The following is a 19,150-nucleotide window of genomic DNA, read 5'->3' on the forward strand; positions in this document are numbered from 1 at the left end:
AAAACACACTATAAAAGGTTCTTTGTTCCTACATCCAGCAGTTTGTGATGCCTTGTGTACATTCGGTATATTCAGCCAGCTCTGGATTCCACAGTTTAAGGCAGAAGGATGAGAGGCTTTAGGAAAGGTGTGGATAACAAGCACAAGAATGGATCCTGCAATGAGGAAATTCATATACGTGGGTATACTGGAGAAGTCAGGACTATTTTTCTTGCAGAAGAGAAGGCAGAAAGGAGATTTGGTTTACAGAATCATGAGGAATGTGGGCAGAGTAGATGGGGTGACAGCATTCCCATTGGTGAAAGGTTGCAGAACCACAGGGAACAGATTGGAGGTAACTTGCAAAATCAAAGATGATAGGAAGAGAACCTGCTCCGCAAAGAGTGTGGTTCGGGTCTGGAACATGATCAGAGATAATGGGAACTGCAGATGCTGGAGAATCCAAGTTAACAAAGTGTGGGGCTGGATGAACACAGCAGGATGAAGGGTCTAGGTCTGAAACGTCAGCTTTTGTGCTCCTGAGATGCTGCTTGGCCTGCTGTGTTCATCCAGCTTCACACTTTGTTATCAGGGTCTGGAATTTACTGTCTGAGAGTGTGGTTGATGCAGGTTCAATTCCGTGATATAGAAAATAGAAGCAGGAAAATAGGATGCCTTTGAGCCCACTCCACTAGTCATCATGATCACTTCTGATCACTCAAATCAATAGCCTGCTCCTGCTACCATAATTTCTTCTTGAACTCATGCAACATTTGGCCTCAACTGCTTTCCGAGGTGGTGAATTCCACATGCTCACTCCTTGGGTGAAGAAATTTCCCTTCTCACAGTTAGCATTTTATTGGTTTCTACAAGATTGCCTCCTCATTTTTATGAGCTCCAGAGATAAACTGATTTAACTCTTCCTAGGTCATTCCCACTATCTCGGAAATCAGTCTGATAAATCTTTGCTGCATTCTCCCAACAGCAAGAACATTCTTCCTCAGATAAAGAGACCAAAATGATACAGAGTTTTCCAAGTGTTGCTTCACCAATGCCCAGTATAATTGCAACAAGTCATTCTTGCTCCAGTACTTGAATCCTCTCACTAATGAAGGCCTATGCATCTTTGCCCTCTTCACCACCTGCATGTTACTTTCAATGACTGTGTACAAGGGGACCCAAGTCACATTGAACATTTCCCTCTCTCAATTTATAGTCAGATAATAATCTACCTTCCTGTTTTCTTTTCCCCCCCCCCACAAAATTGGTAACCTCGTACTTATCTACATTATACAGCATCTGCCATGTATTTACCCACTTTTCCAAATGACATTGAAGCATCTCTGCATCCTCCTAAAAGCTCACCTTCCCAGCTAGCTTTAAGCCATCTGCAAATTTGAAGATTTTACAGTTAGTTCCCTCATCAAAAATAATTAACATATTGTGAATAACTGGGGTCCTAGCTCAGATTCTTGCAGTATCCCCTAGCTTCTGCCTGCCGTTTGGAAACAATATTTATTTACATTTTGTTACCAATTCATCACCAAGTTTTCCATCCATTTCAATACACCAGCCCCATCCCCAATTTTTAACTATGCATTCTAATCTCATATGTGGAACTGTCAAAAGCCTTCTGAAAATCCAAATAAGTAACATCCATTGGCTCCCCTTAATCAACTGTTCTAGTTATAGTCAAATAATTCTAGTAGGTTTGTCAAGTGCAATTTCCTTTCCATAAATCCATTCTGACTCTGTCTGATGCTGCCACTATTTTCGAAATGCTCAGCCATTAGTTCTTTTTTGAAAAAGAGATGAACATATTCCCCACTACTGACATCAAGCTCACTGGTCTATAATTCCCAGTTTTCTCTTTGTCTCCCTTCTTAAAAAGAGGGGTCACATTAACTACCCTCTAATCTGTAGGAATTTTTCCACGATCTATTGAATCTCAGATGATAATGACCAATGCATCCACTATTTTAAAGGCCACTTCCTTAAGGGCTCTAGAGTGTTGATTGTCTAGCCCTAGGGATTTATTGGCCTTCAATCCTATGAATTTCCCCAGTTCATTACTGATTTCCTTCAGTACCTGCCTCTCACTAAACCCTGTGTTCCCTAACATTTCTGGAATTTTCGTTCTGTGTTCACAAAGAAGGATATGATAGTTCCCCATTATAAATCCCACTATTTCCGACATAAGTAACATGTGGCTTCAATCTTTTTCTCTTCACATATTTATACAAACTTTTACAGGCAGTTTTTAATCACCCCACAAGCTTATTCTTGTACTCTATTTTCCCTTTCCTAACCAAACAACCAATTTTTGTCCTCCTTTGCTGAATTCTAAATTGTTTGCACTTCTTGGCGCTATTGGCCAGAAGAAAGAAACAATTTGTATGCCTCTTCCTTGAGTCTAACACTATCCCTAAGTTGCCTTGTAAGCGATGGTTTCGCTACCTTTCCCATTTTACTTTTGCATCGTACAGGATTGAATAACTGTAACAATTCACCTAGGCATTTTCTGAATGATTGCCATTGCCTTTCCATCATCATCCCTTTAAGTAATATGCCCCAATCTATCACAGCCAACTTGTGCCTTATACCATCGTAGTTTCCAACCATTTTAGATTCAAGATTCTGGTTTCAAAATGAACTGGGTCAATCTCCAACCTGATGACGGGTTCTATCACATTATGGTCACTCATCCTCAAGTGGTCGAGTGGTTAGGGTCTAGATTTGTACTGCCCGTGAGAGTGTGGTGGAGGCAGGTTCAATCAAGGCTTTCAAACTGGAGTTGGATAACTATCCTGGGTGTAAATATTTGTCAGGCTATGGGGAACAGAGGCAAGAGGGATTCACTGAGTTGTTCTTGCAGAGATCCAGTAACAACACTGATGGGCCAAACAACCTTCTCCCGATCTGTAGCCATTCTATATTCCACAGTTTGCAACCACACAAAAATATGACTGCATAGTGCAGTCACTAAATGTGGCTGCAAGTAGATAACACTTACCAGAGGTTGCAGTTCTCTCGATATGTGGCTCCTGATGGGTACTGGAGCCCATTCTTCATACAATCTAGAACAGAGAGAGACATTTAGCATAGAGTCCTTGGAATTGAGAGGCAGAAATCAACAGCAAAGTGACAGTAAAAAGCTAAACATGGGACTAACCTTTCATCTGTTGTAAAAGAGGACATTATAGCACTGTGAGTGAGGGATATCAGGGGACCCTGATCGATCAGTATGGGCTTACTCCAGGAGGCCAGAACCTGAGAGAAAGTATGCTGTGCATTCTTAGAATGAGCTCACAGCTACACATGGTTGTCCCTTCTGCAACTGTGATCCCTACCCAGCCTTAGCTTCCCACCAGCTGGATCCCAGTCCCGCAGTAGTGTTGTGTAACCAGGCCAATTCCCCACCAGTTCAGGTAAACTGAACCACAGCTCAGAATTCCAACATTTGAGTACTTGCAGTAATAAAATCTAACTCTTGTTCTTCTTTCCAGCTCATGTAATGTTGTTCCCTGCAGTACAGAAGATGGCCAATTAGCCTCTCGCAATCATGCCATTCCTGATTCATTCCCTTGCCTGTTCACCACTAAGCCACTAGCATTCAGTCTCCATTCCCTACACTTTCACCATGTCCTAAGGAACCAAACCTCTTATAGTGGAGGAACCTTTGAAATCTTAACACACTGTTTCCAATGGTTTGACCTGGGCTTCTGATTCCAAAGCCCACTTCAAATCTGCCAGTGACTGGGCAAGGCATCAGCTTCAGGACTCGTGACCCAATCTCGGGGATTATGGAGTCAGCCTCAGAGTCAAGCAATGTAAAGAAAGGTAGAGGCAAAAAGCTGTCTTGTACCCATGAATAAACTCTGCTCATCACCTTGTTCAAAGGCCCCCATCAGCAACTAACCACCCTATTGAAACACACCCCAACAAATACCATAAGTCTTTGCCAGAATTTACCATGCACCCTCCCGCACTAATGTAACTCCATGAATAGAAATTGCGCCTCAGCGTGAAGTATATTTGCAGTGGGCCCCATACATCTGCTAGAGGTCAATGTTCCTGAAGGGTAGGGGAAAAATTCCCTCACACATTCTCATTTATTCTCACATTTTAATATAAATGAAGAGTTAAATGAGACACATGCAACTTTCACTCTCAATTGCCTTCAATGTGGAATGATTTGGAGGAATGTGACTGAGGTTGTAACCTCACTGAACGCCTGGGGTATTAGACAGTGTCTGTAATACATGAAGCCTAATGTGGAGGAGAGCTCACTAATCCTTGAGGAATGTGTTCTGAAATCTCAGGTCTGTAATTGCCACTGCAAGGTGCCTCAGCAGCAGTGCAGCCAGAAATCTTCAGGACACACTTCAGAAACTCACCTTTCACTTTCAGTTTTCCTGTAAATGTTCGTGTTAGTTTATTGGAAGTATCCCTCTTAAAAACAGCCACACATATAAAAAGAGGTAATATTGCTCAAGGTAACCTAGCCTTTATCCTGGCTCCAACTTTATCCAGTCTCCAACTAAGGAAGGACCCTCTGCAAAAGGAACAAAGCCTACCTCAACATCGCGAAGGAATGTTCCTCTACCAATAGCACACGTCAATGCAGAGTCTCTGGATTCCAAAGCCTGGCAATCTACTACTGCCATCAAACCCACAATAAACCAACTCCCTCCAGACATTTCTAGTAGTCTAATGGACAGGAGCTCCCCATCTTATCCTGCAGCAGGGCTCCCATATCAAAGCCAGATGGTTCTTAATTCAAGTCCCATTCCAGAGCTCAAGCATGAAAATTAAGGCAGACACTCCAGTGTGATACTGAGGGAGGGCTGCACTGTCAGAGGCACTGTCTGATGTGCACGCTGATAAACTGAGGCCCTATCTGCTGCTTGAGTGGATGTGAAAGATTCTAACTCAGTATTTGAAGAGGAGCTGGGAATGTTCCCTAGTGTTCTGGCTAATATTTATTCTTTAAATCAACACTGCAAATAGATGTTCTGGTTATTACCACATTAGTATTTATGGGAGCTTACTGTGCACTAACTAGCTGCTGTGTTCCTTACAACAATATCCAAACCTTAAAAGCATTTCACTATAAAGTCTTTTGAGACATCCGATGGCCTGTAAAGTGGTCTGTAACTTCAAGTCTCTTATTTCCAGTGAGGGGGTGCTGTGTTTCAGGTGCCAGATCTGACACTTCATTGACCAGAGTCTAGTACCTGTTGCAAGCAAGGGCACCAAATCAGGTCAGACTTGGGGATAAGAGGTCAATGGCTCGCGCTGATTACAACAGACAGTGAAAATATTTTGATTGGGAACAAAATTCCTCAGGATCAGTAGGAAATAAAACTTGCCATCCTCACGTGGGTCTGACACAAGGGCAATTCCATCCTCAGTCTGAAGTGACCCAATATGCCATATCAAAGCTCAGCAGGGTCACCAGAGATAGAAAACAGATACCAGCAGTGCCAACAGGATAAAAAATTAAATTCTCAACACACATTTTACTGGAGATGCAGTGGTAGGCAGGAAGCTGCAAAGGGACAAAGGAGAAGGGAGAGGGAGTGGGATTTGCCAGACTGAGACCTGGGATGGTTTGACTATTCCATGAGGAGACTGGGTCTTGTATTCTCTGGAGTTTAGAAGGAAAACGCTTACAGGGTTCAAACACGATCTATGCTGGAGGTTCACTGGGATGGGGTGGGGAGAAATGGTTTGTGGTGGCTGTTGAAAACCAGAGGACAAAGTTTTAGAATAACAGGCAAGTAATTTAGTATGAAGACAAGGAGGAATTCCTTCACTGAGGAAGGCATATTCTCTACCCAGAGGCTGGGGCAACTCAGTCATTGAGCAGGTTCAAGTGAGAAGTGATACATTTCCAGATATGAAGAATATCAATGTATACGGTGACAGCATAGGAAAATGGTGTTGAGGTGGAAGATCCGCCACGATCTAGATGAAAGGCAGAGGCTGAATGGCTGACTCCTGCTCCTATACAGAAGGCAAATCTTGATGGGTTAACGTTTGTTTAGTACTCAGAACTGTCTCCCCTATGATAATATCCCAGTTGTGTTGGTGTCAGAGGCTGACAGACACCTTTTAAGGCAGCTGTTATATTCATGTCCTGAAAAATCAGAGTCCCTACAGTGTTGAAACAGACCCTTCAGCCCAACAAGTCCACACTGACTCTTAGAGCACCCACCCAGACCCATCCCCCTTTAACCCACTTAATCTACACATCCCTGAACACTACGGGAATTTAGCACGGCCAATCCACCTACGCTGCACATCTTTGGGCTGTGGGAGGAAACCGGAGCACCCAGAGGACACCCACGCAGACACGGGGAGAATGTGCAAACTCCATACCGACAGTCGTCTGAGAGTGAAATCAGACTTGGGTGTCTGATGCTATGAGGCAGCAGTGCTAATCACTCAGCCATTGTGCCACCCTATCATAGATAGATCATGGCTTTTGATGAATGAATGAGCAAACAAGAGTGTATCACACTGCACAAGGTCCACTTGGGGTCTTCAGTGACTGGGTTACAGATGGTAATCACTCCGTACTCACCAGTCTCCTCCCTCATCAGGTAAACAAGAGACAGACGAGAAACATGTAAATAATCTAAAACCTCAATGTGTCAGCAGTTGCTAGCCAGAGGAAAATCACTAACAGTTTACGTTTACAATTTGATGGAGATAAGAGATTGGCATAGAGTCAACTGGGCAAGAAGTTTCCTTCACTTCATACCAGAAGATGATAAACAGCCCAGAAACAAAGCAGGCTAAAGATTACATTCTACTTCTGAGCAACAATTCAATCCCTGTGCTAAAGTGACAACACTTCTCCACCCCGGGACAAGTGATAAGACTACACTTCCTCAAAATGTGCCATGTTATCTCTTTTGTCCACCTTGCATGGAAATGTCAGTCTGGATGATGTGTCGGTTTGGAGTGGGATTTGAACCAGTGAACTTCTGAAAGGTGACGCAGCTACTGACCCTAAGTTGATTCCCTCTCCTTTCATAACCTGGCCACTAAGGCCAGTTGGAACAGACTGACCAATGCCAGCTAAAAAATGTGGATCAAGGGGTGGGGGTGTTAGCAGATAATAAGCCTTGGATCTTCCTGTGCTGTGGGAGCTCAGCGTTGGCTGCGTAATGGAACTGAGTGAGCTGAGCCAAAGCAGTATATTTGTAAGCAGTCACAGGAAGGCAACAGGGTAAAATTTGGTTCAAGTTATTTTGAGACAGACAACTCCATGTCAGGGTGAAAGGTCAAATGAACCCAAACTGCCAGTGGCGAGAGTGCTCAGTAGTCGTGGTCATTGGAACTGAATATGTGCTGAGTTGACTCCAAGCAAAAAGAAAATGATTGAATTGTGCAAAGTTCCAGTACCAGAAGGTGCGAGAAGCGAAAGACAGGGGACAGTCTAAAAATGAAAGAACCTAATTTGGGTCTGAGCTCAGATCACATGATAATTTTTTTTCTGCGTATAAGAACAGAAAATAGTAATATTCAGCAGATCATGCAGCAATTGTGAAAGGACAGAGCAAATGAGCTGAATTTGCCCCGTCCTGCAACACTGCACTATTGTTCAGTGGATCAGCTACTAGACATGTTTCAGCCTTTCCGCACTTCACTGGAGCAACACAGATTGCTCACTCCACAATAGCAGGTAACCATTAGATCATGCCCAACTGGGGGCAGCACCATCTTGCACCTGCCCTAAAGCCCCCAGCACAGATTCACTGGGATAAGACAGCGCCAACTCTAGCTACAAACCACCCCTGAGGATGCTGGAGATCTCCCTGCACAACGAGACCCTGACAGTGCGGCCACGAGGGATTCTTCATTATTCACAGCCCTGCAGAGAGTGACTGCCTGTTGTGGTGCCCTGTCTGCCTCAGCAAAGCCCACTTCTCCCCTGACACAGAGCTTCTCATTATATATCAATTCATACGTGGGAGTTTGCAGATGCATCATTAGAACAATTTTATTTAACAAGTATAATGTAGCAAAGGGAGCATCCCTTTATTTCAAATGGGAGGGATTATAAAAATGATGAGGTTTTGCTAAAACTATACAAGGTAGTAGACAGACCACAGCTGGAATACCATCAATAGTTTTGGGCGCCTTATCTAAAGAAAGATATCCTGCCCTTGAAGGCAGATCAAAGGAAATTCACCAAACTGATTCTGGGTATGGAGGGATTGTCAATGGCAGGAGAGGATGAAGAGGTTGAGTAGGTTGGGCCTGTATTCACTGGAATATGGAATGAGAGGGGACCCCATTGAAACATGCAAGATCCTTAATGGGCCTGACAGAGTGAATTGAATGCAAAAAGGCTATTTTCCCTTGTGGCAGGATCTAGGACAACAGGGTATCATCTCAGAACAAGGGGTTACACATTTAAGACAGATAAGAAGGAATATCTTCCAAGGGTTGTTAATGTGTGAATTTCTTTTACTGTAGTGGGTTCTAAGGTTGAGTCATTCAGTAATTCAAGGCTGAGATAGACAGATTTTTAATAAGCAAAACAGTCAAGTTATGGGGGGAATTGGTAGGAAAGTGGCGTTGAGGATTGTCAGATCAGCCATGATTCCACTGAATGGCAGAACAGACTTGATTAACTGAATGGTCTACTTCTGCTCCTATGTCTTTATGGCAAAGCCCACCACTTCTGGAGGATCTGCTGGTTAGACACCATCACTGATTGGGAAGGCAGCTTTTTAATTTGATATCTCTGGGAAGGTCATGAATGTCATCCTACCACAAGCAGTTCAGAGCTCCTCTGGAACTGGCCACGGATGAGGAACATGCAGCTCAATGTTTCATAAGAATCTGTCCCAATGTCAAACACTGCACTGAGCTGACACACCCAACTTCCCAATTACAACATTTCCAAAAAAAAGAGAGACTCTGAGGGTCTGGAGATTGAGAAAGGCATTGTGCAAGTTCTCACTCAATTCAATCTTCCAAGTTATAGTTGTGGCTCAGTTGGCAGCACGCATTTCTTAAGTCAAAAAGTCACTAGCTGAAGCTACACTTCAGCACAAAATCCAAGGTGAACCTCCAGTGCTATACTGAGGCAATGCTACACTGTTAGAGGTGTCATCTTTCAGTCACGATGTTCAACAAAAGCAGTCTTCAGGCATTATAAGAAAGAAAATCCCTTAGCTTTATTTGGCAGAAGACAAGGGAGCTCTCGTGGTGTCCTAACTGATACTGCTGTCCAAAGATCACAAAAACAGATCATCAGGCAATTATCACATTGGTGTCTGTGGGAGCTTCCTGTGTGGTTCTTACATTAGGTTAGTGCCTACACTTCCAATAAAAACCAAAAGAACTGCAGATGCTGTAAATCAGAAACAAAAACAGAAATTGCTGGAAAAGCTAAGCATATTTGGCAACATCTGTGAAGAGAAATCAGCATTAACGTTTCAGGTTGAGTGAACAGCTGAGGAAGGGTCACACTACCAGAAATGTTAATTCTGATTTTCCTACACATCCAAAGTGCTTCTGGCAGTGGTTCACTGTCAAACAGTCTGTGCTCATGAAAGATGCTATGTAAATGAAAATCATTTCTTTCCAACACATTCCACTTGCCCACAGACTGTGAAATATTTTTGGTGTACTCAACAGTATCAGGATTTTAATGTGGAGGATGTCCCCAGCAACAACCATGGCACTGGGTCAGACCCAGATTAAACCTTTTTTTGTCTGACCCCAGCTTAGCCTCAGCCCCTCTCACCTTGTACTGAAGGTTCTGGTTTACCTGTTGTATGTCCCTAATGCAACATCAAATGTTTAGAAAATCCCAAAGTACATTACTTTGACAAAAGATTTCTCTTTTGTTGGAGCAAGATCAAATGTAATAATCAACAGAATGACAAAGATGAAAACACAGAGATAGAACTGGGGCTTTTTGTTTGTACTGACTGCTTCATTTGAGGTTAATGGGCAATAAAAAAAATCCTGATATTGTCTTAGAATATTGTTTGGGATCACAATCCAACACGATGCAGTTCTTAAATGAAAACAGAAATTGTTGAGAAACATAGCAGGTCTGAGCAGCGTCATTGGAGAGAGAAAGAAATTAACATTCTGAAGAAGTCACACTGGGCTCAAAACCCTAACTCCCTCTCTCTCTCTACAGATGCTGCCAGACCTGAGTTTCTCCTGCTCTTTCTGACTTTATTTCAGATCTCTAGAATCTGCACTGTTCTGCTTTTGAGTGACTCAGCCCTCACACAGCATCTCTGTTCCCCATTCTAGCCCAGAGCTGTGGAGTACCCAACACCTAAACCCACAGCCACTACCATCTAGAAGGTCAAGGGCAGTATATACATGGGAACATCATCTCCAAGCCACTGCTGTCCTAACTTGGAAATATATAATCAGAGCATAGAAGAGGCCCTTCAGTCTATCCATTTTGCACCAAAAAATTACTCAAAATGAACATTAATCTCACTTTCCAGCATTTGGCCCATAGTCTTCAATGTTATGACATTTTACGTGTTCATCCAAGAGCTTTAAAAGGTTCTGAGGTTTCCCATCTCAACAGCCATCCCAGGTAGCCCAGACTGTCAAAACCTCTCAGGTAAAATTATTTTGCTCAATTCCCTTCTAAATATCCTGCTTTTTACATTAAAATTATACTTTATTACTGACCCTTCAACTTAAGGGGAATAGTTGTCTACATCCCTCAGTCTCATACATCTCTATCAGGTCATCTCTCTACCCTTCTCTGCTTTAAAGAAAATAACCTGAGCTTACCCAGACTCTCTTAATTGACAAACTGCTCCATTCCAGGCAATATCCAGTTGCATTTCCTCTGCACACCCTCTAGTGCAATCACATCCTTCCTATGGTGTGGCAATGAAATGGCACACAGTTCTCCAGCTATGGAAACAAAGTCCTGTACAGCTTCAATTTAATCTGTTTTTATAATCTGTGCTTCAACTGATACCACTCCATTTGCCTTTTTAACTACCCTATTAATCCGTGCTGCCAACTAGAGATCTTTGGACCAGCAGCCCAAGATGTCTCAGTTCTTGTGAAATTCCCAGTGTCCTGCCACTCATTGAGGACCTGCTTGTCTTGTTACTTCTTCCAAAGCATATTGTCTCACACTTAAAGGGTTAAATTTCCTCTGCCCATCTGATTAATCTGTTTATATCCTCCTCAGCCTAAGACCTTATTCTTCATTGTTAACTATCCAGCCAATCTCTGTCATCCACAAACTTTCATTGCCCCAATATTCTCATCTACATCATTTATGAATATCACAAACAATAAAGGAACCCAGGACTGATCTGTGGTACACTGTGGACACCGCCCTCTAGTCATACAAGCAGCCCTCTACTACCACCCTCTGTCTCCCAACTAAGCCAGTTTTGGATCCAACTTCGTGAATTACCCTGGATCCCATGAGTTTTCACTTTCTTTATCAGTTCCCCATGTGGTAACGTGTCAACAGCTTTGCTCAAATCCGTATAAGTTCCATTAACTACACTACCTTCATCTACATACCTGATCACCTCATCAAAAAATTTAATCAAATTTGATAGGAATGAGCTCCCTCTAACAAAACCATGCTGAGATCTCTGATCAAAGATCTCTTGCTGGAGATTAATTCTTTCCTTCAGAATTTTGTACCAATGGTTTCCCTAATATTGATGCTTATCTCTATTACCCATGTTGAAAAGTGGAACCATATTAGCTGTTGTCCAGTCCTCTGAGGCCAAAAGGAATTAAAAAAAGAGTCAGAGCCCCTGTTATTTCCTTTGGGTGTGCCCATAACCAGGGGTCACAGTCTGAGCGTTCAGGTAGACCATTTCCGATGGAGATGAGACATTTCTTCACCCAAAGAGCGGTAAGTCTGTGGAATTCATTACCACAGAAAGTAGTTGATGCCAAACATTGAATGTATTCAATAAGCAGCTAGATATCGCATTTGGGGCAAATGGGATCGAAGGTTATGGGGAGAAATCATGATGAGGCTATTGAGTTGGAGAATCAGCCATAATCATGAAGAATGGTCTCCTCCTGCTTCTATCTTTTATGTTTCTATGCTTCTCACCTCCTACAACAGCCCAGGATACAACTCAGCTGGGCTTAGGTATTTGTCCACCTCTAAGCCCACCAAAACCTCCAATATTTCCTCACTTCCTATGTCAATCTGCTCAAAAATTTCACAGTCTCTCTTCCTAAATTTGTACCTAATTAAATTTTTTAATCAACAAGTTCAGAAATGTCATGACATGCCTCTGGAGCAGTGGGATCTTGAACCTGGGCCTTTTGGCATAGACGTAGTGACGTTACCATTGCACCACAAGAATTCTATATCTACATCTGTCTTCAAAGACTGATGTGAAAGTAGCTCAGAGATAGCACGAACTGCGGATGCGGAAGTCAGAAACAACAGTGTGCAGCTGGAGGAACACAGCAGCTCAGGCAACATCAGAGGAGTAGGAAAGATGTTGTTTTGGGTCAGGACCCTTCTTCAGAACTAAGGAGAGGGAACGGAACTGGAAAATAAATTGAGGGAGGAGGGGTGGGGCTGGGGGAAGATAGGAAAGATGGTGATAGGTGGATGCAGGTAGGGAGTGGTGGGATTGGTCAGTGGGATAGGTGGGGTAGTTGGGTTAGATGGGCAAACTTGTCCATCTTCTACCCCACTTATCTGCCCCACCCATCCCACAGACCAATTCCCACCACTCCCCCACCTATCACCATCCCACCTACTTTTGCCTAGACCCACTCGTCCTCCATCGAGTTATTTCCCAGCTCCCTTCCCCCTCCCCAGTTCTGAAGAAGGATCCCAACCAAAATATCAACTTTCCTGTTCTGATGCTGCCTGACCTGTTGTCTTACTCCAGATCCATACAATTTTGTGTCTGATGTGAAAGTACTCGCTTAACCAACCCTATAAATGCCCTCAGGCCTGGTGCACAAATTGGCCCCTTGGTCCCTAATGGGGCCTACTTTTCCCCTGGTTATTCTCTTCTCTGTGATAGGCTTGGTAACATATTGGATTCTCACTATTCTTATCAGTGTTTGTTCGGTATTCCTTCAATGTGGCTGGGTCAAAAACCTGGAATTCCTTCCCAACAGCATTGTGGGTCTACCTACAGTATGTGGTCTGCAGCAGTTCAAGAAGGCAGCTCACCACCATCTTCTCAAAAGGCAACTAGGGATAGGCAATAAATACTGGTCCAGCCAGCAATGCTTATGTCCCTCGAGTGAATATTAAAATCCCCAGCAGAGATTAGTTAAGACCACATGTTTCAGCGATTGAGACTGAGATCTATCTTTGATATGTCTCTGCTCCCTAATTCCAGGGCCTGTTAGTTCTGCATAAAGGCATGCGGCCACTCAGGGTACAGGTTGTACACCTTCCGCCCAAGCCTCGAATAATGCTGCATTCCAATGCAATGCCACATCATCCCGTGCCAAGGCCAGCATGCCTAGGTGCTAGAGTAATGCAGCAGTGAGCGCTCCAAAATATTCGACATGTTGTGCATCAGCCATCAGCCCATACAGGCCAGACAGCATGCGGAAGGCAGGGGAATAGCTTGGAATGGATGGGCTTTCCCCATGTTTGAGTTTCAGATTAAACACAATCAGCCTTTCTCTTTTTGTCACCTTGATCTGGGAAGCAGAGTTCAGTTTGAACACTCCTCAGTCTGGAGATTCGCCCCTTGGTGACCCCCTCCAGCTCTGAGTTCCTTTGTTCCACATACTGTAGGTGGTGGGGCAGTCTGCATTCCCCCCCCCCACCCCCAACCATCTCCAGCTGGCACAGGAGAACCTCAGACAAAGTTAATGCTTAATGAGTTAAAGATTTTCTAATCTGTAACCTGGTGACATCAGGTGGATATGAATCATTACTCTCTTCACACCATCAGCCCTAGTAATATTTAATGCACCTTGCCCAAACACCAGGGTTTTTATTTAAATGGAAACCTGAAATGTGCGGCTAGCTGTGTGCAGTCCCTCAAGATACCTGAGCATCCACCTGTTGCGAGTGTTTCTCCTGGACATTCCTCAATCATTTCCACACTCCTCTTCCCTCACCTCATCATGATTAAACACTCCCCTTCCTCTGTCCTTTAAGACTGTGGCCTCTTTCTGCTACATTCCCAAATGAACCTTGCATCTAAGGAAGGTACAGAAGGCATCACTGTTAAGCATGATGCAGTCAGTCATTCCCAGGCAGCTACATGTCACTGGGAGGGTAAGGGAGAGCTAGCCCATCATCAGGCCATCCCTGGAGAGTGACTCATTTCTCTTACAAATCCTTTTATTCAGCAATTATCAGAGATGTGAAGTTGTGAACCAACAAAGTTGAGAGAACTCATCTTGCTGTTCCACTGTGGGACGCTGAGACATTACCACTACCCTCAGTGTTGAACAAGTGCAATGTTTAAAGAGAGACTCAGGAGACAGGGAGATCCTTGTTCTGTGTCGAGAGAAATAGCCTCCTTCTGTTTAACCACTCGAGTTGAGTCAAACATTCCAGGGCTGATCTCTGGATAAACCATATTCATCAAGATTTTTGCAAGACAAAAATCTGCCAGTCTCAGAAATCAAATTAGTAACTAATCTAGCATCAGTTGCCTATTGTGATAGAGTGTTTTAAGCAAAACTCCAGAATCTCACTGTGGCTATTTGTACTATCGACACTTTCCCGAACTGTACACTCAGTCTGATACAGAGACTGACAGGAGTGGGAGCATCAGTCTTCACCGAACCATTTCCCAATTGGACACAATAAAGGGTCAGGGAGACCAATCCCAGATCAAACCTGCATAAACTGAAAAACATTTACTATAAGCCTCCTGACACTTGTGAAAATGTTGAGATTATTGCTAATATTTATGATGAATTCCTGCGGCCAGTATCTGTCTGTCAGTATGTATGTGTGTGTGTGACAGCATGAGAGAGAGTGCCTGTGAATACACGAGAACAAACTAAAAACCAAAAGAATTGCGGCTGCTGTAAATCAGGAACAAAAACAAAGTTGCTGGAAAAGCTCAGCAGGTCTGGCAGCGTCTGTGAAAGGAAAAAAAGAGCTAATGTTTCGGGACCTCAGAAGGGTCACCTGACCCGAAACATTAGCTCTTTTTTTCCTTCACAGATGCTGCCAGACCTGCTGAGCTTTTCCAGCAACTTTGTTTTTGTTCACAAGAGAACACCTGTGTGAGACAGTGAGAGTGTGCCTGCATGTGTGTAGCTACAGGTTAGTCTTAAACGTATGGGAGTCTGAGAGCCTGTGTGAGGGTTTGTGTCAGCCCGTGTGTATGGCAGTCTGATAGCCTGTGTGAGGGGCCGTGTATGAGCCAGTGTTCCTCACCGGGCTGTTCGGGAGGCTGAGTCCCCAAACAGAAAGTCCAGAAATCCGGGCAGCAGTCGGACACGGTGCGGTTACAGAACAGATCGCAGTAACAGACGGTGTCGATATAGGGCACGGTGCAGACATCATCGCGGCCCGGACAGCAGGAGCCCAGGCGGCGGCAGTACGAGCCCTGGGGGTCCCGGATCCCAGAGCGGTGTAAGCCGACGTTGAGTTCTCGACGCCCGCGGTTCAGGGCAGCATGAAGCCCCGGGCACAAGGTCCACAAAAGCAACAGTAGCTGCAGCGGACCCGCTCGATCCATGGGCAACTAGAGTCCGTCTCTAGAGCAATTGCAACCCTGTAACAGACAAGACAGGCGGACAGCACTCAGCAAGTGTCCAAATCCCAGCTTCCATTCATTAACTTCAATCTCAAATCTAAATCATCCATTGCTCATGCAACCTGTTGCTGCAGGAGCTGGTCCCCAAACAGACTGTCCTGTAAATAATAAAGGACAAATTAAACTTTACTGAAATCATTGCTCAAAAATGGCTTCTCTGTGCTGGACCTGTTTTGCCCCTCTGTATAAACCTGTTGCCAGGAGTCATAGAGAGACCATTCGGTCACACCAATGCGTTCCAGGTTTGCTAACACACACACGCGCTCTGGCTCTATCTGTCTGTCTGGCTGTCTCTCTCGCTCACTCACTCAATCAATCAATCAATCGATCGCTCGCACTCAGTTCACCCTGCGCCAGAGGCTGTTGTTACCAGGGGCTCCGCAATATCCTCACCTCGCCAGGAACTATGAACTGAACCTGTCCCCTCTTCAGTGAGCCGCTGAATGTCCAGCTCTAGTGCCCTCTCCCCGGCTATGTACAGGGGGTACCGCCCATCCTGAACAAACCGGAGGCTGCGCCTGCACTGTACAACCACTACATTTGCACAGCGCGCGGAATCCGGTCATTCCAAGGCAGTCAATAGGAGAGGTATGAAACCAAATGTGACTGAGGCACACAGAGAACTAATAGGGCGGGTGCACCAAAAGCTTGGTTGAAGAGGGATTTTCAAAGCTTCGGGCTGAGCTCAGTGAGAGGACAGTCACGCAAGGTGTCATGATTAGATCCAGGGATTTTCAACAGGCCCAGAGTAAATTAAACATTTCAGCGGGTTGTGGGACTGGGGATATTCTCAATAACTCAGATGTTCACAGTGCAGAAAGAGGCCATTTGGCCCATCCTGTCTACACTGGTCACGAAAAATCTGAGTACAGTACTCGCATTTTCCAGCTTTTGACCCAGGGCTTTGGAATTAACTCAATACCGTTTAAATATTAGGAGATTAAAACCAAATTCTCCTAGCCTTCTAATAAACATCTTAATTTAAGAGGGACATAGATATGAAAACAAGGACAGAAATGTCAAGAGATAGTAGCAACTGCGGGTGCTGGAGAATCTGAGATAACAAGGTGTAGAGCTGGATGAACACAGCAGACCAAGCAGCATCAGAGGAGCAGGAAGGCTGACGTTTCGGACCTAGAACCTTCTTCAGGAAATGATATTCTGAAGAAGGTTCTAGGCCCAAAAAGTCAGCCTTCCGGCTCCTCTGATGTTGCTTGGCCTGCTGTGTTCATCCCGCTCTACACCTTGTTATCACAGAAATGTCAAAATGGAGGAAACAACCAGTTGATGCAGGTGAGCAGGCTATCATCAGCACTGCTCTGAATCTGCTGTGGTGGAATCACTCCATGTGTAGGAGTTGACACTGGGCATAAAATCAGTTTCCAAGTATCAGCCAATTATGTTTCAACTTTCACTTTGAACTAAAATTGTTAGGGGTGGGAGGTAGCGGCTAGCTAGATGGTGTGTGTGGATGGGTCAGTGGACAGTCAGTGCTGAGGGAGTGCTGCACTGTCAGAGAATCAGTGCTGAGGGAGCACTGTGCTGTCAGAGGGTCAGTACTGAGGGAGTGCCGCACTGTTTGAGGGTCAGTGTTGAGGGAGTGATGCACTGTTTGTGGTGTTTGTGGATCTTGGGAAGGAAGTCAAAGGTTGTGAGGGGGGTGGTTTGGGTGGTTAGTGGACAATGAAATTGGAGACTGTGGAGGGAATGATTTCTGTGACAGACTCAGAAACAATGGTTGATTTTGGGAAGTAGGGTCATAGTCTGGGGGAAACAAGAGGGGAGTGTTGGAGAATTGGCTTTTGGCCTCTGTATTGTAACAGTAATATTGTATGTTAATAATAAATATTGCACAACATCAGCATGCCCCTTACAAATGGGTTTGATGGTTTTGTTAGAATTCATGAGGAGGTGTCTGAGTTGGACTGGAGTGGACAAGGTCAGAAGTCACAAAACACCTGGTTATAGTCCAACAGGTTTATTTGAAATCATAAGCTTTTGAATCTCTGCCCCTTCTCTACCTTAACTAGTTTGAACAGGTTTGGATTACTTGTTACTTTGGTTAGACTCTCTGTATACACTTTATTTAAATTTTTTCAATAATTATCCCTCTGCCTCAATTAATTGAATTATAGGTCATCCCTTCACTTACTATTCAGGTGTTGACACATTACTGATGCCTTCTGACACTTTTGATTGCCTGCAGAGACTTATTATTCAGCCCATCAACACTGCACTTACACCATTCGTATGATCTTTTGATCTCTTTGCCTATAAATTCTGTGCCTGTCTGCTTTTCCCCACCACCTAATGAAGGAGCAGTACTCTGAAAGCTTGTGATTTCAAATAAATCTTTTCGACTATAACCTGGTGTTATGTGACGTCTGACCTTGTTAGAATTGAACCAGAGAGAACAACAAGGTCAGAAAGAGATGAAGTTAGAGCAGGGGAGAAGAGCTGGAAATTGATATGGCCAGTGACACGCCAGCAGCTCTCAATGAAAAGACCTAGAGAGGATCAGAAAACAGAGGGATGGGACCAGGTGGCATGAGAATTTTGGTGGAATGTAAAAGGGCCCAAAGAGAGGGGAGAGAACTATTGGTTGAAGTGGGTGTGAAGATGAAAGTGACAGAAGAAACTTGAAATCCATTAAGAGTGTGCTGTTTGTGAATGTAGTTGAAATTTTTGCTAAGGACAGATTGTCTATGGTCTTTCAGGGGCAGGTGGAAGTTATTGTGAATATGCAGCAAGAGATGACATTGGAAGAAGGAATGGAGTCAAGGGGAAGTGAACAGAAAGATCTAAAGAGTTAATGGGAACTGCAGATGCTGGAGAATCCAAGATAATAAAGTGTGAAGCTGGATGAACACAGCAGGCCAAGCAGCATCTCAGGATCTCAAGGGTTGATTACCATGAATTGTTGAAGCTTGTGACCCTTCACACCTGAAAGGAAAGAAACAAGTTCATTTTTGTGTCAAATGAGACAGAAGATGTAAGGCTAGAATGGACCATATCAACTTTGAGAGAGAGATTCAATTCTGCTGAGAGAGTGTAAGGGTGTGTTTATTTTTTGTTTGTATCTGGGTTTCCATCAGTATTTTGTTTTAATTTTCAATTAGTTCATAGATTCCCTACAGCATGGAAACAGGCCATTCAGCCCAACCTGACTCTCCAAAGATCATCCTACCCAGCTGCCACGCCACCGGCTGCCACCCCTGTAACCCTCTATTTCCCATAGCTAAGCCACCTAACCTACGCATTCCTGGACACTATGGGTAATTTAGCCTGGCCAATCCACCTAACCTACACATCTTTTGATTATGGGAGGAAACCCATGCACACACAGTGAGAATCTACAAACTCCACACAGACAATTGCCTAAGGCTGGAATTGAACCCGAGTCCCTGGCA

The 19,150-nt window shown here is 44.1% G+C and overlaps 1 protein-coding gene across 1 annotated transcript in view; it reads right to left on the minus strand.

Moving 5' to 3' along the window:
- Positions 1-16,313, minus strand: part of tinagl1 (tubulointerstitial nephritis antigen-like 1) — a 91,513-nt gene extending 75,200 nt beyond the window's left edge. Inside the window, exons 1-3 of the mRNA XM_059654238.1 lie at positions 16,134-16,313; positions 15,359-15,698; positions 2,993-3,056 (exon numbers count right to left, since the gene is read on the minus strand). Of these exons, the coding sequence (XP_059510221.1) occupies positions 2,993-3,056; positions 15,359-15,662 (368 nt within the window). The 5' untranslated portion in view covers positions 15,663-15,698; positions 16,134-16,313. The remainder of the gene's footprint in view (positions 1-2,992; positions 3,057-15,358; positions 15,699-16,133) is intronic.
- Between the last annotated feature and the right edge of the window lie 2,837 nt (positions 16,314-19,150).

The sequence above is a fragment of the Stegostoma tigrinum genome, chromosome 24 (genome assembly GCF_030684315.1).
Source record: "Stegostoma tigrinum isolate sSteTig4 chromosome 24, sSteTig4.hap1, whole genome shotgun sequence".
Taxonomy (NCBI): Eukaryota; Metazoa; Chordata; class Chondrichthyes; order Orectolobiformes; family Stegostomatidae; genus Stegostoma; species Stegostoma tigrinum.